Source organism: Pseudoliparis swirei, chromosome 9, assembly GCF_029220125.1.
Source record: "Pseudoliparis swirei isolate HS2019 ecotype Mariana Trench chromosome 9, NWPU_hadal_v1, whole genome shotgun sequence".
In the NCBI taxonomy this organism is placed as follows: Eukaryota; Metazoa; Chordata; class Actinopteri; order Perciformes; family Liparidae; genus Pseudoliparis; species Pseudoliparis swirei.
Window position 1 is genome coordinate 10,001,156 of NC_079396.1, and position 25,820 is coordinate 10,026,975.

The 25,820-nt window shown below is 43.9% G+C and overlaps 1 protein-coding gene and 1 long non-coding RNA gene across 9 annotated transcripts in view; one reads left to right on the forward strand and one right to left on the reverse strand.

Annotated features, from left to right (window-relative positions):
* The window catches only part of prdm16 (PR domain containing 16), a 175,564-nt gene extending 154,090 nt beyond the window's left edge, over positions 1-21,474 (reverse strand). For 4 of the 8 annotated variants that reach the window (XM_056422489.1, XM_056422492.1, XM_056422491.1 and 1 more), the window contains exon 1: positions 21,298-21,472. In XM_056422489.1, coding sequence (XP_056278464.1) covers positions 21,298-21,334 — 37 coding nt within the window. In that variant the 5' untranslated portion in view covers positions 21,335-21,472. Of the gene's footprint in view, positions 1-21,297 lie in introns of all 8 variants that reach the window. The other 4 variants (XM_056422493.1, XM_056422495.1, XM_056422488.1 and 1 more) reach the window with 2 other exon arrangements.
* Positions 21,475-21,590: 116 nt separating this feature from the next.
* On the forward strand, positions 21,591-25,168 carry LOC130199201 (uncharacterized). Its single transcript, XR_008832780.1, has 2 exons — positions 21,591-22,399; positions 24,450-25,168. It is a non-coding gene; the product is annotated as an uncharacterized LOC130199201 (long non-coding RNA).
* Positions 25,169-25,820: the final 652 nt, after the last annotated feature.

A 25,820-nucleotide genomic window follows, 5' to 3' on the forward strand; every position in this document is an offset into this window, starting at 1 on the left:
CACACACACACACACACACACACACACACACACACACACACACCGACAGAAAGAGAAAGACACATCCATATAATTGCTTAAGTGCCTTTGTGAGGTCTCTTATTGCTTGGAAACGGAGCAACGCATTTGAAAGTGATCGTGGAAAGTGGAAAATGAACAAATGTGACGTTTTAAAACAAACTCGAGAAGACAAAAGGAAACCAGAGGAGACAAATGAAATGATTTGGCTATTGCATAAGGAGATAATTTTCTGAGGGGCGATATATCCGATTGGGTTATTTTCAGCCAACAATCGAGCCTCTCCATTTGTCAATGTTCAAACAGCGTTCTCAGTATTTTCCGAGTTGTGAAATACTGTCTGGGAACTGTGCGCGGATGTCAGTCTCTGAGGCCATTTTTTCAAAGTCAGCCAGCTCATCCCTGGTTCAGCATGTCACGAGGGGCCGGGCTCTCTGTCCCTCTGCACACCCCCTTCTCATCATCCTTCTGAAACCCTCCGTTTTTTTTCCTCCCATCTTCCGAAATAGTCTTTCTAACGATTGTTGGCCCATCCCTGTTCCCAGCTATAAAAACAGGCCCCGGTGGCCGAAGATGCTTCGAGAATGTGGTTATTATTGCACATACACACACATAGGCAGGGGCCCCTCTCCAGTAGTTTCGTAAATGATGCCCCAAACTTAGCTCGAAGCCGAAATGAGTCCAAGTTTTTTTCTCATCATCATCATCATCATCATCATTCCTCGGCAGGCCCATGACTCAGCCCAAGTCACATTATTTGTTCCAGAGAAAACATTAAATATTTTTTTCTGTCAAGCTTTTCTCTCCCTCCCTCTGTTTTCTCTCTTGCTAACGTGCACTGTTATTCTTTCTTTTCATATCTTCTTCTGATTTTATCTCTTCTGCTCCCACTGTAAATTAGAACTGTTGTCTTTTTTTGTCCCTCCCTTTTTTGTCCCTCCATTTGTCTCTCGCTTCTCTTACTCAATACGCTCTCTGCCCACTTTTTTCTTCTTCTTTTTTCCATGGGGCAGACGGTTCTTTAAGAAGCAGGCCGGAGTAATTCAAACAACATGGCTCTAATTTGCTATGACATGTTTCATTTCTGACCTCACTTCAGATAACCATCGTGCTTTCTCCCTTTCTTTCCGCATGTCTCTCTCTCTCTTTCTCTTTCTCTCTCTCTCCCATTCAGCGACATGCTTTGGATGAGCCTGGGCCTATTTGGGGAGGATTTTTCTAACCATGCATTAATGCTAACGTTTTTGCGGTTCCTCAAAAAGACCAAAATGTTTGCGTTTGCTTTGTAGGTAATTTAAACAAATGTATTTCTGACGAGCAGAAGAGGCTGGAGGCTCCATGAGCCGTCTATCAATTTATTATCTGAATTCGAGAGGTTTTCAGTGGTTATGTTTTTGGGGGGAAACTTTTTTTTATACATTCATCATGGGTGACTACTCTACTGAGGAAAAAACATCCTACGAGACATGATGCTCGACATTTGACATTATTGGCAAATATGGAATTGGCAGGTGGTTGAGAGGGTATGACAGGAAATGACTCAACAGTTCAATTTGGGGTGCCGGCGTAAGTCGGAGTGAAAAAAAAAAAACTTTGACAGGCGCAGCACACTTTGCTGCCAACCCCGAAAGCCACAAATATGAGCATGTTCCCTGAGAAGTGGACCATGTGAAAACAAAAGTGCCTGGCAGTGGGCAGTGGAGAGAGATTGAGGGAGGAGAGGGAGAGAACGGTGGAGGTTTAATTTGGGTGAGAGGTCGACACGAAGCCAGAGTCAGAGGACACTCACCGAAGATGACTTGTCTGCTTCTCCCGGCCGCCCTTTGCCAACGCACGTACATACAACATGTCGGGGCGTTCATCGCCATCAACTGACTCCAATGTGTGTGCGGCCCCGAAGGAAGAGCCAGAGAAGGGCAGGCAAGTTCACACACACACTGAGGAAAGGTCAGAGGAGCTGTCACACACGCCATCATCTCACCCACAGGAAGGAACAACATCTGTATTCATGACAAACACAACCGAGCCATTTTCTCCCTTTCAGTTGCAATTGTCTGTCAGAAGAGGAAATAATAAAAGATTTACAAAACTGGTGATTTGGTTTAACAATACGCTGTAAAAAATAATAACGCTCCAGCCTGTGATTGTTGCTTCTTTCTTGTTTGCACTCCAAACTGGCCAACTTTTACGGCTGTGCTGTGGAAGGGAACAATTCATGGATTTACGGTCATCTCGACACAGATCATAAATATGTCAGTTATCGTGTGTGTGTGTGTGCGTGTGTGTTGCAAACAGTCATTGTGTATGATGGTGTTGACGGCTGTCACACAAAGACTCCATCCAGGATACTGATGTGGAATATGTTAATCACTAACAGAACCCATATTATTCCAGTTTGGAAATATCACACAGTTGGCATCACCATGTTGAAATGTGGCATCAGGCCTCGTGGTTGAGGAAAGTCACCTAAAAGTCACCTTTGACTCCCAGGAGAACCGAAGCCAACCGACGTCAATGTGTCTATTCTTTGTCAGCAGCTCACTGAAGGTCACTGATTGCAAAATTAATACAACATAGATGTAAAACAAGAGAGCTGACACTCTCCTGTCACTTCTCCCCGTCACGTAATGCACCGACGATGATGAACATCCAGCCTCCTTCTGACTAATTAAAAAACGTTGTGATTCCCATACGGTGCAGAGCAAAAGGACAGATGTTCTCGGTGTTCCCGGTGTTCTCCGCGGAAATCCAAGAGCACCGCAAATGGCTAGCAAGCTGAAAGACAAGCCCCCCCCCCCCCCCCCCACCCCTTAACACACTCTGGGCCAATGCTGAACTGCACCAGCCTGTAGCTGCTCCAACAGCTGCGCTGCACTGCCTCATCCCTCATGTGCACTAACAAGTGATGTGTGTGTGTAAATGCAAGTGTGTGTTTCTCTGAGGGAGGAGGCCGTTTGTGCATGTGCACACTTACTGCATATGTGTGTATGCATGCCGCCATTTGCATCGCAAAGGCCATAAGAAAGACTTCATTCACAGCTTCTGTGAAATTAGCCAGAGGCTCAGCCCAAGATGTTCACACTCCAGACCTGCCAATTGTAAACAGACTGAACTCTGTCTCTCTGAATTCACCGGGTACCTCACTCGCTCTCCCTTTGGCTGTTTTGATGGGAGTTAGTAAAAATACCGTGTTTTTAGAGTTTAACAGAAGTTTTAAGTTATTTTTCAGAAATTTCCGCAAAAAATAAAATCAGTGTGTTGTTATCAGCATATGCATGTATATTTACATATATGTATTTAGTAACTCTAAATTGATGCTGTGTTGCAGCGGGGTGGTGAGACGTTATCTTTACAGTAGAAGAAGCAGAGTTACCACAACAATACATGATACGTTTGTCAAATGTGTTTTCGCCATTCTTATGGTCATAAGGGAACTTTTCAAAATATGTGTGAAAACTGGACATCATAACTTGAGATTGAAAAGCTACTTTTGGTTATTCTTGAAATTATTTCAGAGAATTTCCTTCCACTTCATGACATTTTCCTGAGGCCTAACATTGAACCAGTGACCCCTCAATGGCCACCACTTCCTCTGATCGCAGAAAACCTGCAGACAATTTGATTAGCCGCCACTCTTTCTTCCAATCCAGCCTCAGGTAATGAGGTATGTCTGGAAGTAGGTGGAGGCCAGTAGGTGGGGGTATTGGGTTTAGGGGTGGAGGGGGGTTGGCTGAGGTGGGCGTGTGGAGGGGCAAGGGACTCTTCAAACTTCAAAGGCCTCAGATTGGACACGAAACACAAGTCTGGAGGTGGGGGAGGAGGAGGGATCACACAAATCTAATTTTCCTAAAAAGGGGAAATACAGACAATAAGGAGTTGGAGGTAAATGACTTGTGACCCCACTTTTACCTGGTTACCCCCACCTCTCTGTTCCCAATCCCTCCCTCCCACCCTCCTTTCCAGATCAGATTAAGCCGCAGTGGAAGGGAGCCTCCACTCGTTAAGGAACCCTGTCATGACAAATAGAAACACAAAGCATGACCTGCCTTCAATTGGAAACGGATCCACAGTGGAGGGGCACATAGGGAGGGAGCCAGAGGAAGAGAAAGAGGCAGAGCGATGGAGATAATTGAATCAAGGCTGCAGGGGAAGACAGATAAATCTTATTATTGATACTTCAGTTGAGCAGAGACATAGTGATAGAGGGAGAGAGAGCAAGAGAGAGAGAGAGAGAGATCAGTCTCACTTCATAGGGCATGACCATGCATGTATGTGCACATGTGCCTGTTTCTCTATTTCTAGACTTGTGTATGAACAAGATTGTGTTTTTATTTAGGTGAAGCCAAAAAAATTGTGTCCAAAATGTAGATTAACATTGTCTTTACTCCATAAAGCATGAGGTCAATGGGAAAAAAAACTCACACAATGCATCCCATGTTGTGAAATACAACACAATTCACTTTATCTTGCATATCCCATGATGCCACCAAAAACATTTCTAATCACAGAAGATGGAAAATATCGTCTGAAAGCAAACTCATACTTGTCCTTTCCCAAAACAAAGGTATTCTCTCCAGAACAAATACAGAACAAATGTGTCATGTTCCAGCTTATCGACACAAATTTGTTGAGTTCTTGTGTAATTTTAATGTTTCTCCTCATGAAGTGCCAGGGAAGACAATTGTTGTCTTGGCAACCGTGTTCAGATAGGAGGCTGAGCGGTTACTTCCCCACACTCAATGGCTGCATTAAACTGCCGAGCTACTAAAGCTGGGTTGAAGAAAATCCACTAAAAGTATACAGTCTACGTATTTCTAAATTGTGTGTGTGTGTGTGTGTATGTGTGTTTGTAGGGGGGGGGGGGGGGGTTGAGGGGGTCAGAGTTCTAAAGGCTGGTGTGAATGAGTGTGGTCAATAATGGATGAAGAGGACGGCAATGACAAACAGCGACGTGGAAACTCAAGAAGAGGCAGGTGAGCTGAGGGAACTGTCCCTGTCCCCCCTCCCAAGTCTTTATCTCTTGCATGCAAACGTGCACGTCACATCTGGCATGTAAGTGAGCAAACACAGCATATAAGCATCCAGACGCACACACAGAGACACTCACACACACATACAGAAGGCGGGAGAGAGAGCCAGCTGCCACCTGAGACATTCTAATGTGTAAATAAACACCTGAGAGCTTTCCAGCCAAACACAACCAATTTTCAAAGCTCTACAAACAACGTCGGACCAATCGTGACACTGAACTTTCTTTTCTTTAGAGGAACCCCTCAATTAATATGTCACCACAAGTCAAGACCACGAGACCCTGCTAAAATAAGCCAGCCACTTCAGCCCTGGCCTCTGGAGAGAGACGGGAGAGGGACATAAATTGCCCTCTTTAGAGTAAAAGAGTCATCCATAAAACCAATAAGCCATGAGCGGGCACCTGCGGCACTGAAAATAAAATAAATAAGTTGTCTTTTTCCGTTCCCACTCTGCTTATTCCCTCATGAGTAACCTGTGAAAACAATTCTGTTTATACACTTTTATCGGGCATTCTGCGGCCGCCTAAATTAGTTTTCCATGGAGACCGTTTCACCAAGAATCCTGACCTCCATCAAATACATGAACTCCAGCATCCAAACACACACACACACACACGGATGACTTTCGATTGAAGTATTAGCAGGACCATCATTGCATTCTGATTAACATTCATAATATATTCATAATTCATAACAGCTGTCACCAGTCATTTTAGGAGCTCAGTTTGTCTTTAATTAGCAACAATTCTTGAAATCTCTTCATAAAAAGTAATGTTTGCATACCTGCATACCATCTCGAGCAAATAATTAAAAACTTAGAATGTATTATTATAATTTTTACTACAACTTTATCTGGTATTTCTGAAAACAAAATGACAAATAAAATCACCACAAATACTCTCATGAAAACAATAAATATAGTTTGATTTATTAACACATTTATATATATATATTTATATATATATATATACATTGTATCTCAGATCAATTACATCACCACTTTTTTTCCAGGCACTGTAGATTTATTTGGCTTGTGCTGGTCCTCACACACTCTGAGGCAGGAGGTGATGAAAGAGAAGAGGAGCAGCTTTGAGGAGCGCACGGCCGCTGTCGCTGTCACGGACACCGTGTTGGCTCGCTGCTACGCATCCCGACATTGTCCGCGCTACACCTGACACTGCCCCTTCTAACGGTGGGGTGTGCGCGTGCATGTGTGTGTATGTGTGTGTGCGCGCGCGTGCATGCGTGTGTGTGTGTGTGATCTAATCTCAAACACAATGAAGGTATAAAGAGCGGAGTAAATGATCAAAGTGTCGACCAGAACCCCTGATACTAAAACCCACAGTAAGAGTCCAAGGCTTTGATGATTATACAATGAAGGGTCGTGAAGTCACACAACCACGTTACAACTAATAATATTGAACAGAAGAAGAATTTCTCAAATTGAGTGTGGCTGTTAGTTTTGAAAACAGTATTACACATGTGCATTGGAAGATGGAAATCGCGACACGTTTTTAGTTTTTTACCTATTTAGCAGACTTCGATGCCATTGACAGGAAGGCATCGAAATTATCATCTTCAATCTTTATCTTCAACCCAAGCCACAACTAGATGGCCACTCATATAAGCCGCAAATATTTCAGGAATAATCCCATATTGACTCAAAGGACTACTGAAATTAAAAAGGGAAAGTGGTTGCTCCCTTGATCTTTTCACACATATTTAAATCCGTTTGTAAACTTGTTTAAATATAATCACCTGAACAAGAGCATCATTTAAATCGTTCAACTCTGCTCTACTCTCTGAATGAAAATGCAATTTTTCTAAAGAGTGCTTTGAAAGAAAAAAAAACGGGTTTTGATTCCTTAAGTCAGAACAAAAGAGAAGGGAGAGAAGCTGAGAACATAGATTCATCCCATCTCTTATGTGCGATATTGGTTTCAAAGGTGCAGTTTAAGTGAAAGACACAGGTTAGAGCAGAAGGACCCCTGTCCTGACTGTGTGTGTGTGTGTGTGTGGGTGTGTGTCTCGGTAGACCCAGATGGCAGGCGGGCAAGGGGGAAGTTGGGCCAAGTGGACAGGAAGCCGTAAAGGAGAGTTCTGGTTACGAGGATCCGAACCCCGCTCAAAGCTACCGCCGCTACCGTACTCAAGGTGTGGGTTACACTCCTGGACACAAGGGACAGCACACATTCTTGCTTGGAAGCTCCCCAAAGGACACCGTCCTGGTGTGTGTTCGCCTGCGAGAGTGTGCGTCCGTTAGTATCCTAATTAACATGCAAAGGCAAATGTGCACACCAACGTGCGTGTTCAGACACACACACAGACTCTCACACGCCCCACCGCACCCCCTCTTCCACCGGGCAGATCCACTTAAAAGGGCTCGTATCAATTGTCAACGGCCATGTTTAGTTGTTTAGGCCCCTTTTCTGCACTGATGAGGACCAGACCATGGAAAATGCAACCACCCATTAGCCACATGCTGCTTCTAATACTGACCCAATAAAATGCTGTTCCCCCTGCCATGGAGAGTTCATCAGGCTCACCACACAGAGAGATGAGGGATAGGGAGAGAAAGACAGGAAACAAACTTTAAAAAAAAAAAAAGCAGAAAAGCAGCGAGGGAGGGATATGGACGGAGAAGAGAAGGGAGGAACTTCCAAATAAAGATGTAACAGTGTCAAAGAAAGAGGGAAGCGCATGGGCCTGCTGCTAATTTCCCGCCCTGAGTGCAGTAATCTGTTGGGAAGATTAAGGTGAAGGAGTTATTCTTGCCTATTTTATTAAGAGGTGCTTTAGGCGCTGGAAGAAGGGGCTTTAGTGCTCCTCCAGCAGCGTGCCATACAATACAAGACAAACATTTGCTGTTATTTTACCAAAGTACTCTCAGATGTGCTGCGTAGAGGCCTTGCCTTTTTGCTGGGGAGGAACTTGGCATCAAAGTTCGCCGCAGTTCCCCGAAAACAAAAACCTGCCCCTCTTTTCCAGGGGTCCTGCCCTGTGCATGCGTCCGACAGATAAATAGCGAGGTGTCAAAAGACAGGACGGCAAACCTCACACCTAGTTTTAATTAAAATGGGAGAGCGTGGTGCCAGAAGCAAAGAGAGAGAGAGAGAGAGAAAATTAATATGTTCCTTATATTAGAAAAAAAGAACTGTCATTTGCAATTTTATCTTCAATTTTATTTTAATGGCAAATTATTTGAAAAGTTGTGTTCTGTAGAAACGTGTGAAATATCAACACGACAATGGAGAGAGAAAGAAAAACAAGCCAACTCTTGTTTCAAATATATTTTTTAATTCCACAACAAAAACAACCCAAACACTGTAAGTTCTATACCTCACGTTGTTTGTATGTCCAGCTAAATAAAAAGGACACTGCTGTATAGATAGAAGAAAAATAAGTTTTAAAATGGAGCCAAGGCCGGCGACAGGCCAGCAGCCGCCTCTCCCACCTGCCTCTTTTGTTTGCTTTGTCCTGCTTCACCGTGCCATTCTTAAACACTTACTGCTCTTCAGTGCTGTTAAAGAACAAGATGCCTCTGTCAGTGCGTGTGCGTCCCTGCGGTCATCCAAGTGAGCTTTCACTGCACTCAGGGAATTGAAGAGCAACACGTTTAAAGCCAACGTGGCGCTAAAGCAGAGAAATAACAGTAAAGCTGCATGTCTTCAGTCCCCCCCCCCCCCCCCCCAACGACATGCAGGTCCCGGAGTGCAAACATATCCCCATTAAAACAGTTAAATAGTCATGTCCCAAAAACCTCAGGGACTTTGAGTTGAACGGTCAGCGCGGACAGACACAACCCACAGAAGTGGCCGTTCTAACCACTCATAAAACACAATTCAGAAACTTGGAGGAAGATATTAATTAATCTACTGGCTATACCACCACGCCCACAGCACAACTCGGACAGAAGAGCACTGTTCTACTTTAGCACGAAGGATAAATTTCAAAGGAGCAAATTCATGCACATTCTCCATTAAACCAACACCAAATATCACTGACATCCGAGAGGGGACTTTCACTTGAACGTCTACGTGATCCAACTGAGACGTAAAATCCAGTCGATGGCCGTTACGGTTGAGACCAGCGAGGAAGAAGCAGCCCAGTTCATGACATCACCCTCGTCCGATAGGTGATGATGTGTGAACTGCACAAGGAAGAGCAGCTGTGGCTGGGAAATGACAGATGCGGAGAGATACTCGGGATGTCCAGACTTGATGGCAGACATTGTTTGAGACTAAATGAAATTATCATCGAAAAGAATTAGGATTATTTTATGTTTGCTTTATAAAACCAAGGATAAAAGTCACAATAGCTGTTCTTTGTCACCTTTAGTTTTCATGGGAGATTCATACAGTTTGTGTTTATTTGATTCTAGACCTTGGAGAAAACATGTCCTGAAGCATGTTGGGGCAAAATTCAACATCCTCGCAGCATTAACATTGTTTTGTTTATTTACAAAGTTTCAGTCTTTCAAACCAAAGCCAAACTCTGCTCTGCTTGTGTAACGGCCTGGGTGTGTGCAGCTCTCAGTACCACCCATTGCACTGTCTGCGTTGTGAGGAGTGATTTATTTTGTGTGTGTGTTGTTTTTAAACTAGAAAATCACTACACACATCATATAAGAAGAACAACAAGAAAAGTGTAATCACTCACATATTATTGTATGGATACAATCTATTTCACCAATACGCACTGCAAATATCTAAATGTGCTAATCAAACAATATCATTCTTAAATACTCATTATAATATTTAACTTAACGCAACACTTTTGGGTCTGGAGGACATACGGTGAGACTAATACGGGCCTTTGGGACACCGAGCATCACAGAGATGCAAAGCTTGTAATAGAGCGATTTGTTTTCCTCAGAAAGCTGTCCACATGCCCTCGCTGGGACCGCCCCACTGCACAAAGGCCAGCTATGAATTGGTTAAATCCACTGGGGGCAGGTTATTGATTAGGCCCACGGCGAGTAGAACGCAAATATGCAACTAAATGAGATATTTGTGTTTGTGTGTGTGCGCGTGTGTGTGTGTGTTAGTTAGTGTGTGTGTGTGTGTGTGGGGGGGGGGGGGGGGTCTGTGTGCGTGTGTGTGTGCATTACTGTGTGTGCATTACAGTGTATAATTAAACTAAATCTGCATGAACCACTTGTCAAGTGTTACCAACAAAACTTTAACTTTTAGAACGAGAACTGTATACGTACAAGATGTACTTGTATTTTTAAATGACCACATCCAGTCTTTTGGGTTATGTAATGGGTTAGGTGCTTCTCAGGCAAACAATCACACATATAATGGACTATAGGTCCACACAAACATAACGTTGTACTGCCGGCCTCATCTCTTCCATGTCCTGCTCACATCCGCTGCCCTCACTATCCGACATCTCCCTTTTCAACAAGAGCAGTTTGTCAGGGTCAGAAAGCAATTTAAAACCTCTGGTAATGAGAGTCAGTGAGAGAGAGAGAGAGAGAGAGAGTTGAAGGGTGGGAGAGAAAGGGAGATGAGGTAGTGGGGCGGAGAGAAGAAGAGGATGAGGAAGGAGGGAGGGGTAGGCTGGGGTGTCAGCCATCAAAGCGGGCCAGGAGAAAAGAAGGCCAGGTGCTGGTTGTGGGAATGTACCGTCCATGGTTCCAGGGACCAGGGAGCTGCGAGGAGGGGGCAGGGTGGTAATTAGCCAAGCCTGGAGGAGAGAGAGGGCCCTCCAGGGCCCGCGGGGATAGCCCCTCCGAGAGGATACCATTTGCACTTCTACAGGAGCCGCCAGCCCCGGGCCACAAAGAAGGGGAAAAGGGGAACTATGGCATCCTTTATCAGGCCCGACAAAGACGCCGCATCTTTTCAAAGGAGACCGGGGAGAGAGAGAAACTCCAGTGTTCCAGAGAAGGAGGGGAAAAAGAGAAGAGAAGAAAGACTGGAGGACTGGTCAGGAGAGAGACACAGAGAGAGATGCCAGTGTGTGGGTTGCAAAACGGGACAGGAGGTTATGGTCATACTGTGACCCCGTCAGTCCGCTGAGACATCAGAAATTCACTAATGTCCCACACACACAAACACACACACACACACACATACTTAGATAACACGTAAAGCTGAGTTACACAACTATGTTCCCAGTGCATAGCAACTGAAAACAATGCTTTTTTTAAACTTCACATTTCTTTAATTTTCCATCTCAGTTCCCGTCAGTTTTGGACGAATTAAAAAATATGAGATGTCTCTATAACCAAAAGAAAAGTTGTGCCACAGAAGAGGTGGTTCAGTTTGCTTTACATCTCATCTCACGGGAGCTGAGTGGAGGCAGTGGATAAGGAGCCAAAATGGCCACGTTCTACCTTTAACATTATCAACGAATCTTAAGAGTTTTGCCCTCCCGTAGTGGGAGGGAAAGTGGAGGTCACTGACATTACTTTTACCTATTACCTTTGGAGTACGGCTGCACGGGGGGGGTGAATGGTGGCCTTTGAGGCTGTGTGCTCCCTGTTGGAGAACAGCCTGACAGCCTTAGCTGAGTGGGGACCAAAGGTCAGACGGGTCATGTGATAAGGCATTTCAGACCTACATATAGGGCCCCAGACAGAAGAGCCCCCCTACACACACACACACGCAGACACACACACATTTTCTCTGTCTCTCTCCTCTTCTTTTCTTTTCTCTTCTCTTCCCCCTTTCTCTCTCTCTCTCTCTCTCTGGACACAAAATGCCATTTGTTGTCCGTCAGTCAGTAGCACAGGGCCCGGGTCGGGCCCGGTGCTGAAAGCTCCATTCACACACCCTCTCACCCAGGGATGTTTTTGCAATTCAATATTTTCACACGCAGGCAGCTTCATCGTTACTTTGGAACCGTACACTTGGCAGGATGAGGCTAGGGGCCTCTGGGACAGAGGGGCTGAGAGGTGGAGGAGAGGGGGTCAGCACAGAGGAATCCTAGTGTCAGGAGGGGATGGGCCTAATGGGCCATCTTGAAATGTTTTAGCCAAGAACCCTCCAACACCTACACACACACACACAGACACACAACTGCACACACACACACACACACACACACATTCTGCCCTACTCATCGCTTCACATCCAATCTGACTCCAGGTTAACAAGGAGAGCTCTGACTTCCTTCATCCCAATCTCTGGGCTAACACAGCCACACTATGCTGCCAGGGAAAGGCCTCTCTCACACCAAACACCTTTCTAACCCACATCTCTCATACACAGTCTGCAAAAACCAAATGACTATGGTTGGACATGTCTGTGCCTTTAAAATGATCTTGAAGTATAATATGACGAAATACAGCAGCTTCAGTATTATTAATGTCAATTAATGTTGTGTTTTGAGAAGAGGCGCGGCGACATCAGACAAGGGGGGAACAGGTCAGAAAACACATCAGAGAACAAAACCATCAACTCCATGGAAATATGCCTCATTTAAAACAAACCGTTTGAGGAGATTTGTTCCTTTTCCACAACTGTAACACCTAAGGATTTGTTTAGCATACAGAGTGGCTGAGGTAAATGGAGGGCCTGCAATGAGAGGGAGCTCTTAATATATTTATCCTGTGCACCACACTCTACTTAATGAAATTAAACCACACCAATAGTGGCTCTTTGTCCCTGGGGAGTTCAGTAATCAACATGCCACCAGTTTTCATTTTGTATGAAAATAAATGGCAGCCGGTGATATGGGCCTAATTATGTTGCACCAGGGAGGAGTTAGGTGAGAAAGGAAAACTTGCAGCGGTGATCTAGTGGAGCCAATTTTCATGGACAGCAGCGCTCAAGAGAGGCGGTCAAATAGGCAGAGGCATTCATCTGGGGACACTCGCTCCCCCTCTCCCTCCTTCTCCTATCCATCATACTCACAAAGAAAGTTAGCCAAGTATTAAACAAATAGAGAACTGGTGAGCCCTACGCAGTAGTGCCTGGCAGGGTCACTGGATAATGACGGCTCAATTACGGTGAATCTCCTTGTACACTGCCTGCCCCCCCCCACCCAATACAATCCCCACAGCCGCCTCCCCCGGCGAAGCAAATTTGTCAAACTCACCAAAACGATGGGTCTGACAGTGTAATCGCTAACCGTCCCCACCGACATGAAAGGGGTCTTTATCTGGCCAAATCAAAGAACCTGATCTCTGAGAGAAAAGGGGGGGGGGGGGTTTGACTGGAGAAGAGAAATGTCCTGCTCGGCCCCCGTGAGACGCGGAGATGTCTCTAATCCGCTTTAATGAGACACTGCGTGCCCATCTTTGTGGTAATAACAAAGCACAGTGAGGAAGACGGCGAGGGAGGAGAGAAGGGAAGATGGCCAAGGAACTGGCGGTGTGATGAAAGAGGAGGCGGGCAGAAGGAGTTCAGAGCCACGGCGCTGCCGCGGCACAACAGTCTGTTGCCGAGACACAAACAGCCCAGGGGACACAGCAGTTTGTCTGCTTATCATATCTGGACAGGATGAGCCACAATCAACAGGGCCCGATTGGGACGGGGATTGGAGGGTGTGTGTGTGTGTGTGTGTGTCTTTTGAGGAGAACAATTAGTTCTGTTCGATGCTATTCTTCGAGAACCAAAGAGTCACATTTCACCACGTGTGTTGACTTAATGTATTTCTCTGCTGGTCAAAAGGGTTCTTGTATTTACTTTTAGCCTCAACGCCTCGTTACAGACGTTGATCACACAGCTTGAGCCTCTACCAGCTGACCCATCATGTCATGTTAATTATGCTGGTCAGTATTAGGAGAAAAAAGTTCCAAATTCAGTACATATCACGATATATAGCAATTGTCATTCAAGTTCAAAGCAATAATCCGTCTTCCACTGTGGTGCATTACATGTGACTGAACTGTGAATGTGTGGGAAACAACTTATTTAGTAGTTATTTATATAACTTCCTCCGAATTATTAATGTGGACAGCAGAAATGAGCAAAACTATACAACTATGAGATCATGTCATCACAATATGTATTTGCGGTAAAAAAGTTTCAAAACAATAATAATTCATTGTTGCCCAACTCGTTTTCACGCCGCGACACAGTCTTCCTGTACGGAGCGCTGGGAACGTGGCGTGAATGAAAGAGAGAGCAACACAAAGGACAGAATGTTCAGGACAAAATGGATAAAAGGAAAAGAGCAGGGTGAGGACAAATGCGGTAATAAAAGGAAAGAGAGAGAAACAGGAGAAAGTGAGCGGGCTAATACCAAACAAATCGGGATTAGACCCAGATAAGACGAGTCACAATGCAAAGGGAAATCATGAGGGCTGCTAAAAACACGCTAATTAGGGACTCGACACATTCTGCCTTTGTTTTGCAAACAACACACACTGTTTGACAGCGGGAGGTGCACAATTAGACACACGGAGAGATAATGATTTAGTGTTAATCAGTGCACTCAAGAAGTAAGGATGAGGTATTTCCTTTGGGATGCTGGCAGCATGGCTGTGTATTCTTAGCCCCGAGAAGCTGGATGAAGTCTTCTGGACGCGGCCCAGCAGTGGAGGGCCGTAACTCGATAAGCAGCCACAGGTCAAGACAAAATGCTCATAGCTGGAGTGTAATGGCTTTTTTTTTTTTTTAACCCCCTTTTTTCGCCAACACATACCGCTGCTCAGCTATTTTTAACAAGACCCTGCCCCCCATCTGCAGGCGGGAAACGGAGGGTACGAGAAGAGAAGAAAAACAGGGGCCTGCTAAAAAGGAAAACATCGGGGATGTGTCTTAAAAGTCTCTCAGGCATGCCACAGTTCTCCGCTGCCAAATGATTGGGAGATTGCTGTGTTTTTACAAACATGGCGGGTGAGGTCATGCCGCAAGGCAGAAATAGGCATCTATCTGCCAACTGGATAATGTGAGGTCAACGTATCATCGGAATGAATGGGATTTAGAGCCATGTGCAAGAGCTTAATGCGATGGTATTTGTATGTCAACTCAAAATGGGACCAGGCAGGAAGCACGGGTCTAAAACATGCGTGTGTGTGTGAGTTTAGGTGTGTGTGTGTGTGTGTGTGCCGGTGTCCAGGTGTAAGAGGTGCCCACCCATTGCTGTGACAAGGTCAAAGCTCAGAAGAGTAAAGGGACCTCCAACAACTGTATGGTGCACACACTGATTCGCACAATCTCACACACACACACTCAGACAAACACACACAAACACACACACACTCACACACACATGTATTTAGCCAGCCAACAGTGCCAGCTCCTGCTGTTTGGATGACATTTACACTCAACCTTTCTAGTTTGTGATTGATTGGGGTTAAATCCTAACAGATGAAAAATAGCCTCTTGGCTAACTCTGGCACATTTACTGCAATGTTTTTATCAATGTGCACTGTCCCTTATTAAATAAACCATTAAAAAAAACATTTAAAAAAACATTGCCCAAAAATCTGTCACCACTGAGACATGTGCGGGTATGTGTGTGTTTGTGTGTTTGTTTGTGTGTGTGTGTGTGTCTGTGTGCGTGTGTGTGCTTCATTAGTGCATGTATGGCTTCTATTCGTGCACACACACGCGCCACAGAGTGAATGTTTTCGAGCCTTTGGTGCGTCTCAGTTGACATTGAAGTCACCGTGACTTCAACAGTTGCAGTTTCTGCTCAATCCCAAAAATTCGAAAGCCAAATCTCCGTCTTTATTTCTAGCCCTTGGAGAGTGAGATGCCGTAACAGTCTTGAATTAGAGTGCATTGGCTTTTTATCAAATCAAGTAAACACAATACTGAATATGGAGAAGTCAATAAAGTTCCCCCAAAAAAGTAAAACAAACAAATATTTTAAGGAGTTGCAATGGAGGGTGATGGGAGACTCTTTGGGGTATTTGATCAAGTCTTAAACAGCTAAATGATTGATAACAAGCTCAGAATCATAGAAGAGCTTTTCTGTACTTTGTAGGCACACTGGCATTCACTCAGAAGTCATATTAATGCTCATATTTCAAAATTATTTTCACATTTCATGGCACCTGTGCTTCTCCAGATTAAAGACATCTCTTTTGGGACACTTGGCCAAAGCGGCAGCAGCGTATTTACAGCAGCAACTGACTGAATAGCAATAAAAGCATTTCCCCGGAGATAAAAGAGTGTCTCACACGGCACTCAGGGGGGAGAGACGGACTCACTGATAGTGAAAGAAAACATTCAAAAGTTGGCAGTGGAACAGTCGTAAAAAACAAACTATTTTAAAAAGCATAATGTCCAATTTTAACTATAGATGCGCCCATAAAATGAATCATCTCTCTTGAAAGCTTTAGAAGTCAAGTAATTCATGGAGTAACTGTTCTTTGTATTGTAAATCTCCAGTTAATTCCCGTAGGAGAAGATATGTTTTCCTTAATGGCCGTTTCAAAGATTTAGGAATATAAGCAGAACCGAGACTTCAGACGAAACTGTCCTGCACAATAAAGGGAATTCTTTACAGAAGAGCAATCTTTGGGGTCAGTTCTCACAGCAAATTTGAAGATATATGGTTTCAAAAATAATTTGTATTTGTGTCATATCATGTGAATCAAATGTGGACCATATGTTACTGAAACTGACAGGCTTGCATTGAACTAACTCTAAACTAACCCTAAACTGATCCAACTTATTATTGCGACAAATTAATCTTACATTTATGAATATAAGTGCCTTTCCTTGGGGTTCATGGCAAAAAAAAATACTTATTTTCATGTCATATATCTGAGAATACGGTTGCCTTTAAATAGGTACAATGCAAAGGTATTTCACAGGAAAAAGACTCAGAACCAGTCCTGGAACTAAATATGGAAAGAAGACCGAGAGCCTCACTGCTCAATACACACTAAATGCATGTGCACACTGGGATGAATAACTCACATCCCACAAACTTCCATAATCAAGTACGTATGCAGCATGCTCCAACTATGTGGCCGTGCCAAATGTGGACTGATGCAATTAGTTCGGCTACACAATTTTTCAATCCTTCAAAAATTGACACAAATGGTCCTAAAATCAGTCCAAATGCTCAGGAAAAGAAAAACTTTACAGGAAAGTAAATGGAGGGTTTCTGTGTCAAAAATCTGATTTGACTAAAATCCCTGCAAAGCAGGTGGTCTTCCATTTTTCGGAGAAGTGCTTCAGTTTGTGGGTGCAAAGATTCACAAGACTGTGTTTGTCATAGCGGTCATGCTCTGTCATTTTAGACAGAGATGTAAAACTGGTGTTGCCGGATTCAGGGCGCTGCTCAGTTCATCTCACACACTCATAAACACACACACACACACAGATGCAAATGGGATCTGTGGAACCACAAGAGGCTCAGGTTCCCCCACCTTGTTTCATCTAGGAAAGGTCTGCAGCATAACATCAAGATCTCACAGGTATTTTCATTTTGCATTATGTCTGCCACGACTGACATTCAAATGAAAAATAATGAAATGGCTTTGAGTCTGCAAGCACTGAAGGCTAATCAGTAGCCTTTATCAATACTACAATATAGTAACTGAACTTGTATATGCTGCGGAGAGTCCCTGGGCTCACTGATGCACCAACTTCAAAATAAAAGCAACTAAAACTAAGATCTAGAGGTCCATGAAAGTACAAAGCAGCCAACAAAGTGCAGTCCCTACCAAAACATGACACTGGCGTTATGTTTCCTCTTCATTTGATGATCCTCTCATTTTAATGTTCAGGCTCTAATCTGTGAACATGGAGGAGTGCTATCTGACACACATTACAGCTGCATGGCAGTAATACATGGCAGCATGCACGGGACCCTGAGCGTTTAGCCAGAAGTTCAACATAGCTACCATTGTTGGTATTAAAGTGTTATGGGTTGGGTTTTATTACTTCTGTCAAAACATCAGAAACTGTTGAGCCAGGCCAAGTTCATGACTGAGTCCATCGAATAGCCTGAGGGGCATTTAACACAAAGATCAATAGGGTATCTGGCAATTAGTAAAAATGGGCCAGAAAGAGAGATAGAGAGAGAGAGAGAGAGAGAGAGAGAGAGGCATAGGGGGGAATGAGAAGGACACTGTCAGAACCTGTGTAAATGTGTTCAGTCTGGTGGTTGGGGAGAGGGGTGGGGGTCATGTTGTGCAAAATCAGCAAAAAAAAACTGAAAGGAAACTCTTTCGGGTAAAAAAAACAACAACCGTAGTGCTAGCTTTCATTTATTGACTTCATAAAGCATCCAGCCCCAGTAAGTGAAATAGGTAGAGCAAATCAATGTCGTGTGTAAGTTGCGGTCAGAATCATTGTGGATTCAAAAAACCTCCCCGTTTCTCTGAAATGTTTGCAAAGCTGTTCCACGTTCCTGTTTTAATTATATTTCTTTAGGTTTCTGTGGAGACGTTATTTGGCGTCTGTGCGCGCGCACTGGAGCGCGAGAGCAGCGTCTGTGTGTGTGTGCGTATATTTGTCTCACCTGTGCACTTAAAAACACCGGCGAAAAAATACATTTTAATTGATCCCAAACCAATTTGAAGCTATGGGCCAAGAATAACACAATAAAACAGCATTTCTGGAGCGAATAAAAAAAAACCTACACAACAGATATGCGGAGCAGATGAAGTCAATGTGAGCTAATTTGCGTAGGCTATTCGTCGTCACTTCGGGGTTGTTTTCTCTGCAGATTGCCTGGAGCCTATCGATTTATTTAGCTGGGATACAATGAGACGTGGTGCAGGGCACAAACTGTCGGATGATTTATTCTTCATTTAAAAATATGGGGAAATAAAATGAAACATTAAAAAAATCATATTAATGTCCTAATACATTGCCCCAGATAAATATAATAACAATACAAAACAATACAGCAGTCAAACTGTATAAGAAAAAACAATAATATGTGTGGAACAGAGCAATAAATGTAATGTATGTTATTTAAAGCCCAATGACACTCAAAAAGCATGATGTAAACAAACCGGAAGGACTTGCATACTAATCAAGAAAACGCACTCATGTTCAAATTCTCCACGTTACAGAGTGGACTTTGACGTGTGCGTGCGTGTGTGTGTGTGTGTGCGTGTGCGTGGTGCGTGTTGTGTGCAAGTGTGTGCGCGTGTGTGTCTGTGTGCGTGGTATGTGTGTGTGTGTGTGTGTGTGTGTGTGTGTGTGTGTGTGTGTGTGTGTGTGTGTGTGTGTGTGTGTGTGTGTGTGTGTGTGTGTGTGCTATCTGCCGACAGAAGGAAATATCCACGAGGGTTAAAAAATAAATGACAAAGCATCTGGTGAATATTGCTGTGTGCCTGCAAAGAGAGTCGTTCGCATTAGCGCCAGAAAAAGAGGAGGGTGGAATACACTCCCACGCGTCGCATTCAAAAGTTGTGGGACTGCATGTTTTGAATGTTAAGAACACGATATTTGTTCATGTCTGCTCTGGTTCACAACAGACCCGAGGCCTCTGGGCTGCAGAGGTTTGCAGTGGTCCGATGTCAGAAAGCTCAAAGCCAGGTATTTGAGTTCATTAGCACCCGGATCAACAGACTATCAGGGCTGTTTAGAGATCAAGACCAAGGGCAATTACTGGCAAGAAGCAGGACCCTCGACATGTTTAAGTATTTTCCCAAAGTAGCCCATTTAGAGTTTTGCTTTTCGTTCCGTTAAACGGGGACTTGCTCCGTGTGCACAAATAATGGAGCACATGCAAGAATAATAAGATTATGATAACAAAAAATAGACTGCAAAAAAAAAGTGTTGGTTTTTTTCCATTCCTTTTTAGTATTTATCTGAATGCATGGGAGAAGAATCCCTTATTGGACATGTATTAATATCCTCACAGATATAGAATACTTGCCATTTCTGAAACCGGCTACAGAGTCCAGACACGGTTGAAATAAACACGTTTCGGATTTTTTTTAAAGCTGTGCAAACATATTTTAAATCACTAAGGTCACATAGGTAAATAGCATTATTTTTTAAAGCTATAATTATATGTGGTATAAAGATCAAGGTGCACGTTGAATTAAGAGGGCCAGTGGTTTTGGCAAAGTTACAACGTTGTTAAAGGCCTGTAAACATGCAATCAAGATGTCCGACAAAACATTTATATATATACATCAGAAAAATTATAAAAGGAAGCCATATAAATTCAATATTCTTCTTAAAAATTGTTTTATAAAAAAAATACACGGCTAAAGATGGCCTGTATTTTAGCATTGCATTTTCACAAAACAAATCGAAGCTTTTTATGAATGAAATATAAAAATATTAAAACATGGCAAAAGAAAATGCCAACTGGCCAACATAAAGTAAAGCGATGGTCTTTAAAATTAATTGTGGATTCGAGCCGCATAATTAGCGGTTGTAAAAAGAAATGCATTCATGCAGGATAAATAAAGACGGCGCAAATAATGGCGGCTGATAAATCAAACCACCAACAATATGCATAATGAAAAGAAATAAAATGCTAGCTCTATTTCAGACAACAAATCAGTATACTAAGGTTCACTAAACGGGAAACATGAATGTTCCGTGTGACGCGGGCAGCGGGCCACTGAGAAGTGGCATGGGCGCCTTCTTCACAAGACGCATTATTGATTGGCATTCCCTGGAGGAGGAACCAGTCCGCAGCAGTCCGAGGGCCCCGGGACAAAAGTACAAAAAAGTTACCGAATAGAAAGACACATTCTGCGGTTCACGGAGGATCGACCCAAAAATAAAGTGCATTCAAATATTACTCTGTCTCTCTCTTTCTTTCTAAATTCACGTGTTGGCGTTTCCCCTTGTTGCGCTCAGCTCGGGGCTGGGAGCTCTGGGAGCTGTGCAGCCCAGCGGCGGAGCCACAGCGCCCACTATTTCACAAGCCGGGAATACGACTCCGCCGGACTCGGACCGACTCTGTATGCCAACAACAACAAAAAGTTACTCTCCGTTTCAACAACTTTCTTGGTAACTTTTAGAGAAACTATTCCGCGCCTCGTGCGTTAATAAACCTCCGACAGCCGGGAAGGAGAGAAAAGAGAGCGAAATACAAGCTGGAGCTCGGCTGTGTTTCTCTCTGGGTCGAAAGAAGCGTCATGTGCGAGAAGCACCAGCGGCGATTCCCATCACGCATGAAACTTTCTGAAAACAGCGAAGACCAGAGCCGCAGCACGCGGAGAAGAACCAGGCTTGAGCAGCCGGAGCGGGACACATTTCTTTTGAGCCAACTAAGTTAACTCTGGACAAAGAGTCGCCCCCCTCCTCTCTTAAGGACATGGCAAATGACAGGGACACTTTGGACATCTACACGAACACGAGTTTGGAGCCGGCGGCAGGACGGGATAAGAAGCGGAAAAAGGAAGACCTACTTTTAGCCAGTTTTCTCGCCCTCGCCTTGGATCTCATCTTGTCGGCTTGTAGATTCCTCTCGTCGTCCTCCGTGAGCCCAGAAGCAGCAACAACACTATCTTCATCTCACCAGCATTGTCAGTTTGGACACCTTCGCACATGCGCACAGGCCATTCAATCTGACACCCTCGCCGGGGCCAAAAAACTTTCCAATGTATTCATCATCATCACTTTTTTTTGTCCTATCGTCTCCCCTTTAGATCACTTATCTCTTCCCCTCCTCCTCTTCCTCCTCCTCCTCCTGCTCTCTCCTCACCACCATCTCACCTTCCCTCCCTCCCCCCATGCCATCCCCTTACCCTCGTCCCCCTCCTCACCCCGACACCCCCACCCACCCCATTCAGCTCCTGCCAGCACCTCCTTGAATCTTTACCCCTTTAACAGCGAGAACTTGGTTTTCTCCACCCGGCGGTGGACTCAGTGAGGTATGGTGGGGTCAAGGTCGCATTTGAACTGGAAACTAACCAGAATTTGTATTAATTATTATTATTATTAATTTGCTATTCTTAATTTATTCATTATTCATTATTATTGTATTTTGTAACTTTATTTTATAATTATCATATTTATATTTTTTGTCAGAAAATGGCAACTGAATAATTTCCTTTTATAGAGTTTACAGAAACTTTATCTTCCGGTCTGTTGACGCAGCTGAGGAGCCGCAAAGTGCTCGAGTCGCAGAGGTTATTTTTAACTTAATTAATGCATATGCTGGGGTAATAAGTGCGCGACTCGATTGGAGTTGCACTTTACGGACTATGACTTGGTTGTGTGTGTGTGTATGTGTGTGTGTGTGTGTGTGCGCGCGCATGTGTGTGTGTAAACCGTGTTGCCCTTAGGACAAGCAGCGGCCAGCAGCCGCTTGCCGCTTCATGGAGGCTCCAGAGTCCGTACCCGCCACAAGATTCCAGGGTTTTTGTTTTCTTCCCCTTCTTTGCTCCAATGTTCACATTTCTAATTTGCAGAAATTATTTCTCGGAGCAGTGTTTGTGTTAGCGGTAGCGCTGCTGCGCCGCATGCGGTCACCTGATCGAAGGTGGATAGATGACATGCTGTCGATTCGTAAGTATGACTTTCGCCTCGCACCTGTTTGTTTGTGTGTTTGTTTGTTTGTTTTTTTGTTCGATGAGAACGCCGTTACCTTACAACGTGCACTCAGCATTCTGATGAAGCCTGCAGACTGCAAACGTATTATGTTTATATTAGACACATTGAATTAATCAAAGGCAAATTTTAGAGAAGTCTAATTATGCAGCAATATTTTTAACTTGCTTCCATGTTAATTTTGAAGTTACAATTTAGGTAATTTACTGTATCTATTAAGCAAATTTGGAATTATTATATTACACAGTTATTACTCCTGACTATTTTGCATGATTTATAATTCGTACTTTATAATATATTTTCATATTATCATAAGAATAACGATAAGAATAACAATAATAATTATACTAATAATCATAATAATTAGAATAATCATTGATATTATTATAAATACACTTATTTCTATTATTATCATCATAATTATTATTATATTTGTTTCCAATAATAATATTGTATCGATAAAGTATCGTTGTATATTTTATTTATAGTATATAGAATTACAACTTCTAAAAAGAAACAAAATGAGAGGTAGAAGCTGTGTAATACAATACATTTGTATTTTATTATCTATAAAAAATATAATAAAGTCCAGTTTGACTGATGGTAGTAGGCTGGTCGTCATATTCGTGTGGTGCCTGGACCCACATGTCATATGGGAATGGTTTCCGTCTAGTTTGGCGGAATAAAGGCGGCTCTATGTTGGAGCCTATTAAAGACCGGTGGTGATGGAGCAACTGCAGTCTGCTGGGAGAGCGGCAGGGATCAATTCTCCGCACACTAATCCCACCGCACTTTTATGGGATGGGTACTTTCAATACCACGCAGAAATACTAGTAATTATTATTATGTGCATGATTATTTATTTGCATTATTATTCGTCGCCATATGTCGTGCTGTTGCTGAACATTACATTGACATAAAACCATGGCAAATAATCCGCAGTCTGCCTGACATGTCTTGGGTTTTCGTGCCTCACTGTTGACGCGCAGCTCGCTGCTCATTATAATGCACGTGCGAGAATAATTGATTTGAATAAAGGCTGGAGTTCATCAAACACGTCGACCTCCTTTTTATTGAACAAAAATTGCCGTGGGATGTTTCCCCAAGAGTTGCAGTCAAATGAATGGCGTGATCATTAATCAATAATAATCAGCAGTAATTAGCATACATTATCTGTATATTAGGGAGTCCGTCTAGGCAAGGAGGGTTTATTTTTATTGGCTTTAAAGAGAGCGAGGACGCGTGTGAAGTCTGCTTGTATACCCATAGGGAGTGTGAAGAGTCAGGAGGTGGCCACTGTGTTTCAGACCTATAACATTTTCTTTGTAACTCCGTGTAAAAACACATGTAGTTCAAATACAGTAGCCTATCAACAGTCACGTGCTCCGCGGCCTTGCAGAGGCAGCGCGCGGATGTAAGCGTGCCAACAACAAAAAACAGACAAACGGGTCGATAATCAAATACTACATTATGAGAATATAGCAGTGGTGTACAAAGATGTTGTTTATTCCTCGGTGTCTGAAGGAAGCGTGGGAGCGTGGCGACAAGAGATCAATAATCCATTGTCTGAATCGATTGGCTCTATCGATACCGCGTCCTTCATCCGCAGCTTCAGCCACGAGGAAAGCTGAAGAAAAGGAGCATTCAGCACAACTTTTCCCACAGTTTGTCGACATTATTTCCACCATCCACCCGACACGGTTCAGGCCAAGCCTCTGAATACTTCTCGCACATCAGCTCCGACAAATGATTTCACATGGCGCAACACCTTCTTGAAGGAGCAATTAACTGTGATTACGCTCCCAAAGAAAAGTGTTGCTCTCCGACTTACTGCGGGCCCGCTGGGAAATGCTTTTCTGCGTCATTTACACGTCGACCTTTAACGGGTTTGTGGAAACGGAGAACGGCTGGGCAAGAAAAAACCCTCGCGTTTTAGAGAAGCCTATTTGCTTTTTAGAATTGTGGCTTCCGCCCCCCACCCCTTCTTTTTCTTCTTCTCCCTCTTTAGTCGTGCAGCGGGAGGGAGCTCGTGAAGGCAGCGCCGCGAGCTGCGTCACCGGAAGAGAGGTGTGCGGCTGCCGCTGCACTGGTGTTCAATCATCCACACAGGATCCCTCTCCGTTTATTATTCCGTCTAATTAGACTGAAGAGCGCCTCATTCATTATCTGATGAAATTAACAAACAAACAAACAAAAACACTGCGGCCCAGTTAAATAAAATGCATACGGCAAGGCCTTTTGGTGGCCTCGTAAATATTCTATTCTTTCACCCTTATTGTTTCACCTGCATGGAGCAGCTCAAATGCGCCTATAAAATAACATATAGGGCGACCTCTGACTGGTAATCTGCACACACACACACACATATGCGCGCGCGCGTCTGTATAGACGGCATTGTTTGTATATCAAGATATGGCTCCTATATCACATGCAGGCCCCTATACCGTGTGCACTGAGGCCCCTTCATGCGCAGTTCAATTGTTCACGACACAATTTGCGACATATTGACGAGGCGGTGACGTCCTCACATCACGGAGCTGGACTGACAGTGGACCTGCAGCCGGGCCGTTTACCAGCGGCCGTCATGTTCGACATTGTATTGTTTCAGATACAAATAACAGAAATAACAAACACCGTGTTCACAACCACCCGCAACCAAACGATTCAGGCACAAAAGCGCATGCGTAAAGTCATTCAGAAATAATAATAATAAAATGATAACCAAGAGCTGAAGATTACGTTGTATATGTATTATGGTATATGTACAATATACGTATAACGTATGGGTTATGATACAATACAGGTACCATGTCTTATTTGTTTTAATGGCGGGGGGGCTACAGAAGTTTATCACACTGTGGACTGGTGTGGTCAGACTGCGGTGACTGTACACTCCTCCCACGCACCCACACCCACACGCACACACATACACGCACGCACGCACACACCGGGTTGAAACCTAAGCTTTATCCACGCTGAAAAAGGCTTCGGGTCCCTGGATTAGACGTTACGCGCAGATAACATCGGCGCACATTAGATATGTGAAATGGAGCACCTCGCGGTCCAGCCTGCGGATGAGACGGGCCAGGGGACTTCAAAAAGCCGCAGCGGGCCCTTTTGAGCGCGCTGCGAGCTTTGTAAATGTGCTAACTGCAATTCTGCCACAGTCGATGTAATGGGAGAGGAAACATGGTAGCTGCGGCAGGGTGCTGGGAGTTGCGTGGAGGCACGCGCTCATGCAGGCACATACACACGCGCACACGCGCACGCACACACAATGTACAAACCACATACTGCATATTATTTGTATTTACAGTCCATGGTACAGATGGGACCGCCTGCACGACAGATCAATTAGAAAATCCCAATTTTTTCTTTT